Genomic DNA, 14,326 nt, shown 5'->3' on the forward strand with positions numbered 1-14,326 from the left:
ACGATGCTGAGGTGGCTTGCCTTGGGGAAGAAACCTTTCACCTTTATTTATCATTTTAACTCACAACGTGCACGTTCCTGATTGTTCACGGGAAGTTCTGATGGGGGACAGCTAACACAGGGAAGATGTTTAAAACTCACGGGGTTAACATTAAACCAAACTTGGGTGGTGAGATGGCTCAGGGCAAGTCTAGTGATTTGAGTATGATCCCTGGAAGCCATGTAGAAGTGAAAGGAGAGAGCTGACTCCACATAGTTGTCCTCTGTGCCGACTAAATGGCCCTGGTGTCCCCCACTCCCCCAAGCTCACACACAACTGTATCACAGCTAACTGCTGTGGCATATGCTTGAAACCTCAGTACTTGGGGTAAAAGCAGGAAGATCAAGAATTCAAGGCTAGCCTTGGCTACGTAGAGAGTTTGAGGCCAGCACAGGCTACATGAGACACTGTCTCAAACAAAACAAAACAAAACAAAACAAAACAACAAAACTCCAAAATGATTCATTAAAATCAACACATAAGTCTTTATCTAATCCATCCGTGTGGTTTTATTCTACTTCACAGATAACCGCAGCCAGTTTCTACAGTAAGAACTGCATGAACGAGCAGGGTTATGCCCTCAAGCTCGACACCAGAGCGGAATTCCTGGAAAGATCTGCAAAACTCACAGGAAAAGTTTAGTTGTCTGTGTATTTCAAGTGAGAGGACAGGGCTTCGGTCTCCCAGCTGCAGGCATCTGGTCTGAAGTTTTTGCTCGTGGTTCTTACAAATCTGTCTAACTGATGGGTGGGCATTGGTGCCTCTACCAGGCTTGTGCCAAAAGATCAATTTAGTTAACAAAGTGTCTCTGAACTTTAGCCCAGAAGAAACAGCATCAAGTAACATGAAAAAGATTCCGGAAGAAAGGAATGAACTGAAAACTCAAGTTGTTTCTGGTTTAGACTACTGTTAGGTCCATGTTGGCTTCAAGCTGAAGAAAAGCCCAGAGAAATGACAAGATTCCATGGACCAAAGTCAACTTAATACAAGACATAGACAGATGACTTCACAGCTGCTTGCTCTGAAGTGCCAAACACTTCTGCCCCCACCTCAACATGCTGTGCACACACTCACTGCCTCCCCTGTTGCTGTTCCAAACAATCCCTGCCCTCAGAGTTCCACATTTGTCGGTGACAAGTGGACGGGCAGGGCAGCAGCTGCTGGCACAGCTGCACTCAGAAGGCCAAGGTTAGGAGGCGGCAACTGGAAGATCCGGTCCGCAGCTGCTCTCTTGGAAGTGGGGTGGGTATTGTTAGCACAAGGCACCACTGGAGGACCCCAGGGTCTTAGTAATAGGCTAAAAGACCCAGAGTGGAAAATGTCAAAATCCAACTTGAAAATGGAAGAAAACAAGAATTACTCAGTACCCTTGAGGTGTTATGTATCCATAGCATTGTGTAGTCTGAGAAGCATTGCACTGGACTGTCTGCAAAGATGCAATGGGCTGGTGGGATGGCTCAGTGGATAGAGGCACTTGCCATGCAAATCTGATGACTTGTGTTGAATCCCTGAACCCATGGCGGCAGAGAACTGACTCCCCAGACTTGTCCTTTGAGCTCCACACTCCCCTCCACACACACACACACACACACACACACACACACACACACACACACAGACACACATGCAATAAAAAGCAAACACCTGAGTCTTGTGATGGCTCACACCAACACCATGCCTCCCCCCTTCCCCCGCCCAGTCTTTTTGATCCTTGCCTTCTCATAAATACAGAATTGTTTCTGCATACTTATGATCGGTAGATAAACAGACGAAGGGACTGTGTTTATTTTTTGTTCCCAAGATAATTCTTATAGATAGATCAGATAATTCTAATAGTCCCTCTTCTCTGCAAGAATTGGGATTCTGCCTTATCTACGAACATTCATTTTGCTGGTATGTCGCCAGAAGAGCAATCCAGGAGAAATTAGTTTGACCTGGTCAATAGATTGTACTTGGGATCGTAAACAGTTTTTAGAAATGCAAAGTTGGAACGGATTTCTCGAATTCAAAGCGGTAACTGTTTTATTATTATATGTGTACGAGAGCTTTGCTCTCAAAGATGTCCATGCACCACACGAGTGCCTAGTGCCCGAGGAGTCGGAAGAGGGTGGTAGAGCCTTCTGGATCTGCAGTTATGGATGCTGAGAGCCGTTCATAGACAAGAGATTTCATGCATTTCTAAAGGGTTTTAAGAAGGAGGGTCACCGTGGATGGGGAGACTGTCTTATGGACCGATTAGACTCCTTTCACATCTGTTTCAGATGAAAGACTGTTTTGTTATAAATCATGGAGATGAGGGTGCTGGGAATTGAATCTGGGTCATCTACAAGAACACTAAGTGCTCTTAATCACTGATCAATCTCTCTAACCTTATGATGTATTTTTTCAATGGCTTCTCCTTCAAGTTTTAGGCAAGAAGGGTAAAAATCAGGAAAAAACCATGGGTCTAGGCATAAGTCTGGCCACTTTTCTAAAGACTGTGCATGTGGGGTGCAGAATAAATGCTTTCCTACTGTAAGTACTTCATATTCTTAGTATTGGGTCACAACTATCATTTCATTGTCTGATTGAAGAAGTAGCATAGGGCGGGGGTGTGGCTGGGTGTTAGAGTGTGTGCATAACAGGCCTGTGCACTTACTGTTTCCAATAGAACTTTCCCATGACTTAAACCATGTGCTCAGTAAACAATAGCTGTTACTAATGTGGCAATCTGTGAGGCCCAATCCGCTCTAGGGATAGCTTATATTTCGTGTAAATATATAACACGTGTTTTATGTCCTTGCTTTTTAAAATGTGGGCCGTGATGTATTTGTAGATTGTGAAATCGACGTTGAGCTTCAGTGAGTGCTTTATCAAAAGTGACGTAAAAAGAAAAGCTGTCCGAACAAGTTGTGTGTGGAAAGAAAAATGAAGTTTGTGAGACTTGGTTGTATGCTTGTAGTGTGTGTCCATAAAAAAACATGTCTCCTTGAGTTGCAATAAAAATTTGGAAAGGTACTGGCACAAAGCGAATATTCTCCTCTATCCCTTGATATGAGGGAGTGAGCCCAGGCTTCACACACACTAGGCAAGAGTTTTTCCACCCAGCTACACCTCAGCGTTCTAGAAGAACCCATTTTTTAATGAACACAGTAAAGTGAGCATCCACTCTAGAACAAAGAAAAGCATTTACATATTTTTCTGTCATTAATAATCAGATCTTCTCTTTTATATTCACAGAAATGATCGCCTTGCTTTATATGTGGCAGGAAGGATATTCAAACCACTTAAAAGAAGGTTTTTTTTTTTTAAATCTATTTTTTTATGAGTTTCATTTGAGAATTAGCATCTGTTGACATTGTCTTCCACAAGTGGAGTATCGTCCCTCTTATATTTGCCTGTCAGAAAACAGTAATGGCTCCGAGGACTCCTAACCCTCATCTTACCGGTCTCTAATGGTGGCTTAGCCTAGGACCAAGATGTGACACTTGCCCTTGAGGACACACAGATTTATAACGAAATAGTCCTTCATTTGAAACAGATGTGGAAGAATTCTAATCAGTCTACAAAACATTCGCTCCACACCGACCCCCGTCCCCCTTCTTAAAACCCATTAGAAATGAATGGAATTTCTTGTATACATCATTATGCTGTGAGGTGGGTCATTGCTAACATTTGTTCCCGCTGGGAAATGCTTGGAGGAACTCACACTCTGTTCAAAACTCGAAAATCACAATCACCTCAGATTGAGCTGGCTGCCCTCAGCACTTGCCGAGTGCTGTGTGCTGGAACACAGCAGTCAGTGGGGACTTTGACCTCTGGACGGAATACACAAACGTCTCACTTACGTTTTTTTTTTTTTTTTTTTTTTTTTTTTTTTTTTTTTTTTTTTCCCCAGTCAAACTGTTGGCTACTTAAAGGTAATATTCATTTCTAATGGAAGGGGCTTTCCACCAGAAGCAAGTACAGAGACTCCAGGAGGTAAGGAAGGTCCCAGGAGGCCCAGAATATACACTATATAAACCTGATACCATTGGCTGAGCATAAACTCTGAGCTCTAAGTCAGGAACCTGGCGGAACACAGAGGAGTTTTTCTAAGCTCGTGAGAACACAGAAACTACTAGGGCACCTGCTAAGGTATGCTCAGGAAACAAGCTGTGATGTTTGAGTAGAGGTGAGAGGAAGATGTGGGGTGCCTACCTCTGGGAAACTAAGGTTATCAGCACAATATCCATCTAGGACGTTGCAACCGAGGCAAAGCAGTATGTGTACATCAAATTCAGAACCAACCATTTCTTTTGGCATTTATCTAAGCCAGCGGTCCTCAGCCTCCCTGATGCTGCAACCTCTTAATACAGTCCTTCATATAGTGATGACCCAACCTTAAAATCATGTTTTGTCCTATTTCATAACTGTAATTTTGCTACTGTTAAGAATTTTAGTGTATCCGATATGCAGATGATCTTAAGCAACCCCCGTGAAAGGATTGTTCGACCCCCACTCCTGGGGGTCATGAACCACAGGTTGAGAACCACTGGTCTGAGTGTTACATGCACTCAGGATGCTTCAGGCAGCCAGTGGCTGCTGTAGTGTTCAGTGAGCCAGGAAGGAGCTGAGACAAGGCTGGAGAGAGAGGTCAGGGCCATTGTAGTTTCCCATATGGAAATTAAAGGGAGAGCACACCTCAGCGGAGGCTTACTCTGCTAAAGGCACAGCCACAGAAAAGCGCTAGGACTGGGCTGGAGCTGTGGCCTATTTGGTGCGATGCTTGTTCAGCACGCCTGAGACCCTGAGCTTGGTTCCCGGCACCACACCAAGGGAGTGTGGTGGCAAATGCCTGCAATCCAAGCACTTGGTAAGTAGAGGCCGGTAAAAGATTAAGGTTATTTAAGATTACCCAGGCCAGCCTGGAAGTTAGGAGGCACTGTCTCAATTCTCTCCTGACCGGAAGCAAACATAGCAAACCCAAAACAAGACAACACACCACGATAAAGATTGTTCATTAAACTTTGCTATATCAGAAAGAAATATTTTGAACTTTTAGTTGGTATTTTAAGTACAGCTATGCCCAAAACGCTTGTGTTCCCTTTAATTTCCGCCCCTTAACACCATCTTGGTACTTGTAAACCTTTGTGCCTGAGTTGAGCCTTCTACGGTAAGCAGTTACCACCCAGTCAAATCTTAACAGCTGTGACAGTTTTCCATTCGTTTTCTTACGGGCATACATTCATTATATAAAATAATAGGTCTCATTATGACATTTTCCTAAGTATAGATGTTTATCATACAGTTTGAAAATAGGAGAGAGAGTCCTATTTCTGGGAATAGCTTATTTCTCTTAACATGGTGGCCTACGGTTCCATCTATTTTTTCCTTCAAATAACATGATCTTGTTCTTTATGGCTAAATAAAAAACACCCCCTTTGCATCCGTATCCTAGGCAGCCTAACCACTTCCTTTCCACATGCTTTGCAGGCAGTTAACAGAGTCTCCTAAAGGAAATGCTGTTCCCATAAAGCTTCTGTCCTATCTTGTGATAAATTCTAAGGCCACATGGGATATACATCTTTACAAGTATCCTTACGGCCTTTGATACTCGGGTCAGAGAGTGCTTGGTACTTACTGTTTTGCTCCAAGTGAGGCCCGTGGTGTGGTGCTCCTTGATGTAGGCTTGCAGCTCGTTCCAGATGTTGAGATAGGACCTCACCCAATCCACGTGGCGCAGATCGCTTCATCACAAGAGAACGGGTGAGAACAGAGTTAGAATCGAAACTACAGTTTTATACATTACCTGGTAGCTGGAGCTCCGGAGGAGTCCGGAGCAATTGTCCCCAAGCCAAAGGAGAACACTGAGAATGTGGGTAACCCTGAGTGCTCCAGAGGGAGGAGGAAGGATGGCTAGCGCTCTCAGCTTTGGACATGGACAGACAGAGACCCAGAGAAGGGGAGCTGGCCACATGGAGCTGACAGGGGGAGTGTGCCATTCCGAGGGGAGGTGACTGCGGGGAGCAGGCCATTCCTTCTGACCTCCTTCTTATAACATGAAGAACAGCATGCTTCTAGGAGCAACAACAACATTAAAAAAAAAAAAAAAAAAAGGAAAAATCATTTAGCTTGTTTTCTAGTAATCCAGCAGGTATTTGGTTTTAGAAGTATGAATGGTTGAAGACTTCTACTCATGGAGAGAGCCATGAATGATGGGCTGTCTTGTTGGTATTGTAAGAAAACTGTTTTCTTATTAGTGGGCAAGACCCCATACTTGTAAGGTGACTCTCGATGAGGTACTTATCGGGTGCTCTTGACACTGAGCAATATGGACTTTGATCAGATTTTGTCCTATTGAATGAAGAACTCATTGAAAGGTTTTCTTAATAGGGCTAACACCTGGGACTGTGAGAGATGTTACAACAGGCAAATGGCTGCATTTCTTTCCTAAAATATTATTATTATTATTATTATTATTATTATTATTATTATTATTATTAATTCTTGGAGAATTTCATATTTAATTACATTTCATCCCACCTTGCTGCATTTATTTGGGCCATTTCTGCCCCCATAATTTTCCTTTCCCCACTTTGAAGGAAGCAGTAGTAGTGAGAAAACACTTGAGTTTTGAGTTGGCGAAAGCCTGGTGATCTACTTAGGTCATCTGAAGAGAACCACAGGGAGAAAGCTGTGTTACTGAGCCTCTTGACAACCGTGGTTTTTCTCCACACTTACTGCTTTCCCGAAATGTTCTGAGTGTCAGTGCCATGCCTAGAGCCCCCTGTCGTAAGCCGTGCCCAGGCCATGGGGAAAGTGAACAGGGAGACAGCCATTGTTTGGCTGGAACATGTCCTTCAGAGTCAGATGTTTGCAGACTTGGTCCCAAGCCCCTGACGTTGTTTTGGGAGGTTGTGTATCCTTTGAGAGGTGGAGCCTTTTTGTAGGCTGTTGGTCACTGTAGGGAGGGCCTTCCAGTGTATAGCCTAGCCCCACTCCCGTCTCTGCTTCCTGACCTGCCCAGATGTAAGCAGTCTCTCACTGCCTCAGCAGCCAAGCCAGCCCTATGGCCATGCCTTCCCAGGGTCTGTATTTCCCGAATCAGGAGTTGAAATGAACTTTTCCTGTCTTAGGTTCATCTTCTGTCATATCCTTGTTCACTCTCTTGTCTCCTACAGTTTCAGATTTGTTGGTTCGATGACTGGAATCTATGAGGCTCTGCTTCACTCTTGTAACTAAAATCCTCTAAATGAGTGTCGATTCCTAGTTCTGTCTCATTAATGCCTTGTACCATAGGGTTTTGTGAGGCTCCCAGTGAGTGCTCTGGGCACAGAAACAGTGTGCACATCAGCCATCTGAGGGGGAGGCTCACTTCAAAATAAATTAGTGCTTGTGTTTACATACATGCTCTACCTATACAGATGTGTCTCCTCTCTCTCTCTCTCTCTCTCTCTCTCTCTCTCTCTCTCTCTCTCTCTCTCTCTCTCTCCACTTCTACAACACATAGACATGGCAATTCACACACTAGAGATAATCAGATTGTGCATTTGACATAGCTTCTTCTGAAAATTCTAGCAACCAATGAGGACCAGTTTTGTATAGGCAAATGTGGTTTTTCTTTTAACCACTGAAGTATTATTTTGACCTGGAGAAAGTTCCAGGGGGAAAAAAAACTGTAGGAAGGAATAATTGCATGAAAAGTTCTAATGACCACCCCAAACCAGATCTATATATGTAAATGTGTTTTTCTCTTAACCATTGCAGTATTATTTTGACTTAAAGAATGTTCCAGAAAAAAACTATAGGAAAGAATAACTGCGTGGTATCCTTTACCTGAAGTTAGTCTCTAGGAGAACAGGATCCAAACAAATGGGAGCTGAGACCCTCCCTCCATTTTCATTGGCTCTGGAAGCTGTGACATCACACCACAAATGGGAGCTGAGAATCCCCCTCCATTTTCATTGGCTCTGGAAGCTGTGACGTCACACCACAAATGGGAGCTGAGACCCTCCCTCCATTTTCATTGGCTCTGGAAGCTGTGACATCACACCACAAACGGGAGCTGAGAACCCCCCTCCATTTTCATTGGCTCTGGAAGCTGTGACGTCACACCACAAATGGGAGCTGAGACCCTCCCTCCATTTTCATTGGCTCTGGAAGATGTAATGTCACACATTGGGCAAAGCCAAGACAACCAGCTCGCTCTGTACATATAATAGAAAAAGGAGCCACAGCCAGCAAAGATGGGGCATAGGAAGCACAGGAGCAGGGTCCTTGGCCCACAGTCCTTCTGTCCCAACCATAGGCAGCCTGTCTTTCAGCTCTTTCTTCTACATATCTGCCACATGGTAACACAGAGGAGGCCCTGTGGGGAACTTGGGGCACCTACCCATAGATGGATGTTGGGATGCAAGACTCCCTACAATCATCAGTTCATCAGAATAAGATGTTCAAGGGGGGCTGGGACCCAGGTGAACCCGTCTACATCTCTGGTGACATGTCTCTGGCATTTTATATCTTTTAAGGCACTCTGCTGATGAAGTGCATGGTGACACTGACTGGTGTTTTATATTTAACATTAATAGCTGAGATCAAGTGGCGAAGACTGAGCTGGGCTGGTTGGCATGATCTTGGAATTACAGCTATAAAAGGAGGCTGAGGCTGGAGAATCACGCTGCAGACCTGCCCAGACTACAGAGTGAGTGCAAGGCTAGCCTGGGCAACTTGGTGAGAATGTCTCAAAATGAAGAAAATTGAAGGCTGGGGGTGTAGTTTAGTGTTTTGTCTAACACAAAGGAGGTCCTGAATTCAACCCCCAGCTCTGTAACAAACAACCTCGAAGTGGGCAAAGACTGGAGGGAAAGCCGAAACCCTTTGGGGATGACACCACCTCAGGAGACTACACAGATATCGAGTAGATACTTAGGGCTGGAGAGACAAGGAGCAGCAATAGGTGCATATAGGTTTCTTCAGAGGAGGAGGTGAAAATATGGTGAAATTAATTGTTGGTGGGATAAATATGTAAAATAATAACAATTCCCTATACATCAATATTAAATATGACTTAAAAATAGCTTGGTATGGTGGTATATGTTTGCATTTCTAGCACTCAGTTGGCTGAGGCAGGAGGATCATAAATCTGAAGCTGATCACTGGGGTCTATAGTGGGATCTTGTCTCAAAACAAACAAGAACAAACAGACAGAAAAGAAAAAGAAAAAGAAAAAGAAAAAAGTCTCCTAGAAGACACTTCTCCCTCAAAACTCCGTCTTTAAAAAACATATAAATTTTGAATGGTACTCTCTTAGTCAGTAGGCTGGGTCATGGAAGGTATTTGTTTCTGCTCTGCCTTTTTCTATGTTCTATGTAAAGTGTATCTTCTGGTTCTGCTATTCAGATCTGCGTCAGTAAAGTCACTGAGATGATAATCTAGAAAATCCAAGTCCTCTGATTTCCTTCCATATGAGCAGTCTGGGATAAGGAAGAAATGTCCCTAGGAGGCCCTGCGGGCTTGTCAGCTGATAGCCACTTCTGAGGGCTCAGAGGGGGACCTACCAGAGGCCAGAGCCAGACAGGGGAAGACCAATGCTCTTATTTTTGTCCCAATTCCTCCAGTAGTTACCAGGGATTGGCCACATCACACTTAGCCAGCTGTGACCTCATTGGAGGGTGAGGGCTCTTGGGACAATCTGTAAATAGCTTAAGAGACATTTTTCCAGATACCTTCTCAGCCTGGCCTATGTCCGTTTGATTGAATTTTTTTTCTAACGTCAGATCTGTCTCTCTAGCATCCATTATCTGGGCTGTAGGATACCAGATCTTTCCATGCTGGTCCTCTAGACAAAACTCTGCCTAGAGTTTTCAACAGCTGCTGATGGTTGTTCAGATGACAGATGTCTGTCCCCCAGGTCCTGTTTCAGCTCAGTTTCCGGTTTCCTGCCCCTTTGCCTCACTCATAGTCTCCTCAGTCTCCGTGTTGGGCTCCTCCATTCCTTCTGTCTAGCCACTCACTACCTCTACTTTGATCAGTGGAAATTTCCACTGGGCTTGGTGGCACTTGGGAGAATAGCTGTGAGTTCAACATACATCAGGATACACCAAGAGACTGTCTCAAAACTTGAAAAAAATTGTTCCATCTTATAGGTTCATTCTTTAAGTACAGAAATTCATAATGGAGAGACATGTGGTCAAGTGGGGACAGGTTATTCACTGAAAAACTGAGGCAGCTTTCTATATAAAATGTGTGTGTCTGTCAGAAATCTGAGTCCCCCCTCCATGTGGCTTTCCCTACAAAAATAGGATTTTAAAACTTATTTTCAAAATTGTATTAAAAAATGAAAAGTTTTTATTTATGCTTATATGTGTGTCCCGCTGTGTGAATATATGGGGCGGGGGGAGGAGGGACCTGTAGGCATGTGCAGAGGATAGATGAGGGTGTTGGCTCCCCTTGAACTGAAGTTGCAGCTTGCACGATGCACCCCAAATCTGGCCCTCTCGAAGAGTGGAGACTGCTCAGAACCACTGAGCAATGTCTCCACTCCCTGATTTGGTTGTCTTATTGCATTTATTTATTTGATTTGTGTGCGTATATGTGTTGGTATGCACTCGGAGGTGTGCACGTGGAAGTCACAGGACACCTCGTGGGAGGCCATTCTCTCCTTGACTAAGAGAGCTGAAGGCATTCTAGCCAGGCTATCGAGAAGTGGCAAGAAGAGCTGTCTCAACAGCCTTTTTCATTTTTTTCAAGACAAGGTCTCATGTGGCATGGGCAGATCTTACATTTTCTAAGGAGCAAAAACGACCTTGAATTCCTGAGCCTTCTCTTTCTGACTTCCAAGGGCTGGGCCCACAGGCTCCCAGCTCAAAGATAGGGTTTTAATGTCAAGGATACTTGGTGCACCAATGAAGAGTCTAGTGACTAAGTCTCTTAAGCTTTTAGAGCAAATGTCTGATGAATGTCTGAAAACCCAGCCAGGAGAGGAAATACATACCTGTGCTTGTAGTCCTTCAGGACCCTGTTAGTGTAAAAGGTGGCAGCATCGTTCATCTCCTTGACATAAGGACCAGGTTTGGGGGACTGAGAAAACAGGACCATCACCCAAGCATAGAAGGAAAAAAAATTAGGATAAGAAAGAGAACACCTTGAAGAAGCTGAAGAAGAGCAAAGATTGAAGGGATGGGTGAGAGTTGGAGGCAGTAGGTATTTTGTAAAGGTTGAAGGAATGCTTTCCCATTTCAGAGTAGAAAGCACAGGGCTTACACAGGGTAAGAGAAAGCTGAAGCAACCACCCTGGAAGAAGCCTTCCTTCAGTGGACCAGACTATGGAGGGAGGGGCATGAAGGTGGCCCTGGAAGTCCCTGAAAATGTGGCAAGGGGTGTGTGGCATTCTGTTGCAACTCACCACGGCTATCCACCCCAGGGCGGCGATGCTTTCGCTGACTGCTGAAAGGTGGTTGAACATGTTGCTCCCCCGGTTTCTCTCTCGGAAAGTCTGTATTTCTTGAATCTTCTCCGATATGGGTTTCAGAAGGACAGCAACTTCATTCTGCAGGCAAATATTGGATTGGTTACTGTGGACAGATAGAAGCCTCTGGGCACACTGGCCTGAGAGGGCCACCCAGGGATTGCCATGGCTCAGGGGTCTGAAAGGAACATATGCCCATCTTGCAGGCTGGTTTTCTTTATTATATTAGTGAAACATTTCCTCCCTCCCTCCCTCCCTTCCTTCCTTCCTTCCTTCCTTCCATTTTTTCTTCCTCTTGCTCTCTCTTGTATTCATCCCCCATTCTCTGTCTCCCCCCTCTCAGTCTCTTGTTTTCTTTCTTGGCACTATTAGGGGTTGAACTTAAGTCCTCATGGCATGCTGAACAAGTACTCATGTGTTAAAGTAACTTTAATTTTTCTATTGGTAATTGTAGTCCCCTGGGATTACTGCCTCAGTTTCTAACCTATGCCTAGTCCTGGAAGCTTCTAGGTGTAGAATATTTTCAGCCTCTGAGACTTGCTGCTGAGTAAGCTCACTCTTTCTACTTCTTTCTGAACTCTGACTGGTTCAACTCAGCTGTTCTGGCTCAAACTCCTCTCTAGGCTGATGATTCAATCTGGCTTCTCTGGGTTGCTCCTGAACTGCTCTGTCTTTTGTCTTCTTCTCTGGCTCGTTCTATCTTCACCTGTGTCTAGCTTGTTCTCTCTTCAACAAAGAATCTCTGTAAAACTGCCTCTCTCTCTTCTCTCTTAAGTAGCTTCCCTTTCCCCTCTTTTCTCTCTTAAGTAGCTTCCCTTTCCTCTCTCTTCTCCTGAGAGTGGGCATATCCTATTCTGTCAAATCTTTCTCTGGTTCGTCACATTGTCTGCCACTCAATTAGACATCACTTTCAAACATGGATGCTTCCTTCTGCAAACTAACTTTACCTTCATTGTTTGGGATAAAGGGTGTGTCTGTATTCCTGCCAGAGGGATTAAAGGTATGCACTAAGGGTGAGCCACACCACAACTAGAATTAGGTTTTCCCAGCAAACAATATAATCTTGGGGTTCCCAGTATGATCAGATGTCCTGCAATACTAGTGAGCTCAGCCTCAGCCCCTTTATTATGTTGGTACAGACAGTCTTCTGTATCTCTGGGTACTGCTGTTGTGGGTTCAACTGACTGTGAACTGAAAACGCTACAATAAACAGTTTGGGTGACAGAAAGACCTGGCTTAAAGCAAGAACAGCAGTAGCAGCAATAACAACCAAGATGGACATGGCGGCTCATTCTTGTAACCCCAGCCCTTGGGAGGCCGAGGCAGGAGGTTTTCTGAGAGCCTGAGGTCCCAAGTGAGACCCTGACTGGAAATAACAATAAAGGCAGATATGGTGTGGGAGCTCACACCTCTAAGCCCAGCACTTAGGAAACAGCGGTAGGAGGATTGCTTTCAATCTGAGGCCAGCATAGCCTAGAGGGTAAAATCCTATTTCTACCCCCCCCGAAATAATCATTATGAGTTGATGATTTATTATAGTGTATGGGCTTAGTCTGATTTGATTTTCTACATGGTCACAGCCCATGCATGGTCACATTCACTTCTGATTAGCTCACCAAATGAATCCTCTCGTTACATTAAAACGATGTTCAAAGGTATGGGAGCAGAGTACCAAGGTGCCACAGGGATGAGAGTCCCACATCATTATGGCTGCCGTGAAGCCCTCACCTGTGCCTTGAGTGCTCTCTGCTTTCCCAAGTGTGAGGGAGTCAGATACAAAGTTGGAGTCTGTGTGCATGCCTTGAGCAGCAGATACTGAAGGTCCTGCTTTTCAGGAGCAGTTGCAATGCTTTCAGCAGAATTTTACTCAATCTTCTTTGCAGGATGGAAAATGGAAAAGTTCCTTACAACTCATTCTCTCTCTCTCTCTCTCTCTCTCTCTCTCTCTCTCTCTCTCTCTCTCTCTCCCCACTCTCTCTTTTTTTAAACCAACATTTGAGAGCAATGGTTTCAAACCTGACTGCACACTGGAACTGTCTACTGTGTCCCCGTGACCCCATACTCACTTATCTGGTCTTGGGGAGGCCTGAGCAAGAGTATGAAAACTGGGTAATCTCCCTAGGTGATTGCAGTCAGTTGCTGCAGAGGTATGTCACATGTCAAAGGACAGTCCTTTCTGACATGGGCAGCAGACCATTGGGGATGAGATTATGCTTAGCCAGGGTTCCTGCCGTCTACTTCTGATTATAACCCCTCCTTGGTATATCTAAGCAAGTTACTACATGTAGGGCTTTGGAGTTAGAAAGACCTTGTTTCACATCTGCCCTCTGCCACTCAGCATCCATGGGGCCCTGAGCAAACCACTTCAGCTGATCTTTGGTTTCATTTGGCACAAATAAAAGATAACAACCCCTCCAGCCTCTAGGTTATAGGAGATGCTACATTTTAAACCTCTGGCCCCTGGAAGGTACACAATAATTTTGAGTGATGGTTATGACAGCCATGTACCGGCTCATACCAGAGTTATGGTAGTTATGCTCCTTGTTGCTGTGATGAAATACTTGACAAGAAGCAACTTAAGGGAGAAAGGCTCAAGACTTGCCTCAAACTCATTGAAATACTCCTGCCTCTGTCTCTTGACGACTGAGATTGCAGGTGTGCACCATCATCCTGGGGTTTGGAACTTCTGTCTTTAGAAAGCAAACATTTCTCTCTCCAGAGTCTTTTCTTAGTCCAGATTCAATTACCAGATCAAAGGAGCCATGCTGAGTTTCCCAAAGGCCAGTGACCTTCAGTTGGGATAAAGCCATACAAAAGCCTCCTGCTCAGCTCTCACCACTTGGCTAAAACATAATATGT

The 14,326-nt window shown here is 44.5% G+C and overlaps 1 protein-coding gene across 3 annotated transcripts in view; it reads right to left on the reverse strand.

Moving 5' to 3' along the window:
* Cap2 (cyclase associated actin cytoskeleton regulatory protein 2) overlaps positions 1-14,326 on the reverse strand; it is a 142,150-nt gene that overhangs the window by 32,372 nt on the left and 95,452 nt on the right. For all 3 annotated transcript variants that reach the window (XM_034510850.2, XM_034510851.2, XM_076939092.1), the window contains 3 exons: positions 11,405-11,548; positions 10,994-11,079; positions 5,642-5,747 (listed from right to left, as the gene is read on the reverse strand). In XM_034510850.2, coding sequence (XP_034366741.1) covers positions 5,642-5,747; positions 10,994-11,079; positions 11,405-11,548 — 336 coding nt within the window. The remainder of the gene's footprint in view (positions 1-5,641; positions 5,748-10,993; positions 11,080-11,404; positions 11,549-14,326) is intronic.

This window comes from Arvicanthis niloticus, chromosome 8 (genome assembly GCF_011762505.2).
Source record: "Arvicanthis niloticus isolate mArvNil1 chromosome 8, mArvNil1.pat.X, whole genome shotgun sequence".
Classification (NCBI taxonomy): Eukaryota; Metazoa; Chordata; class Mammalia; order Rodentia; family Muridae; genus Arvicanthis; species Arvicanthis niloticus.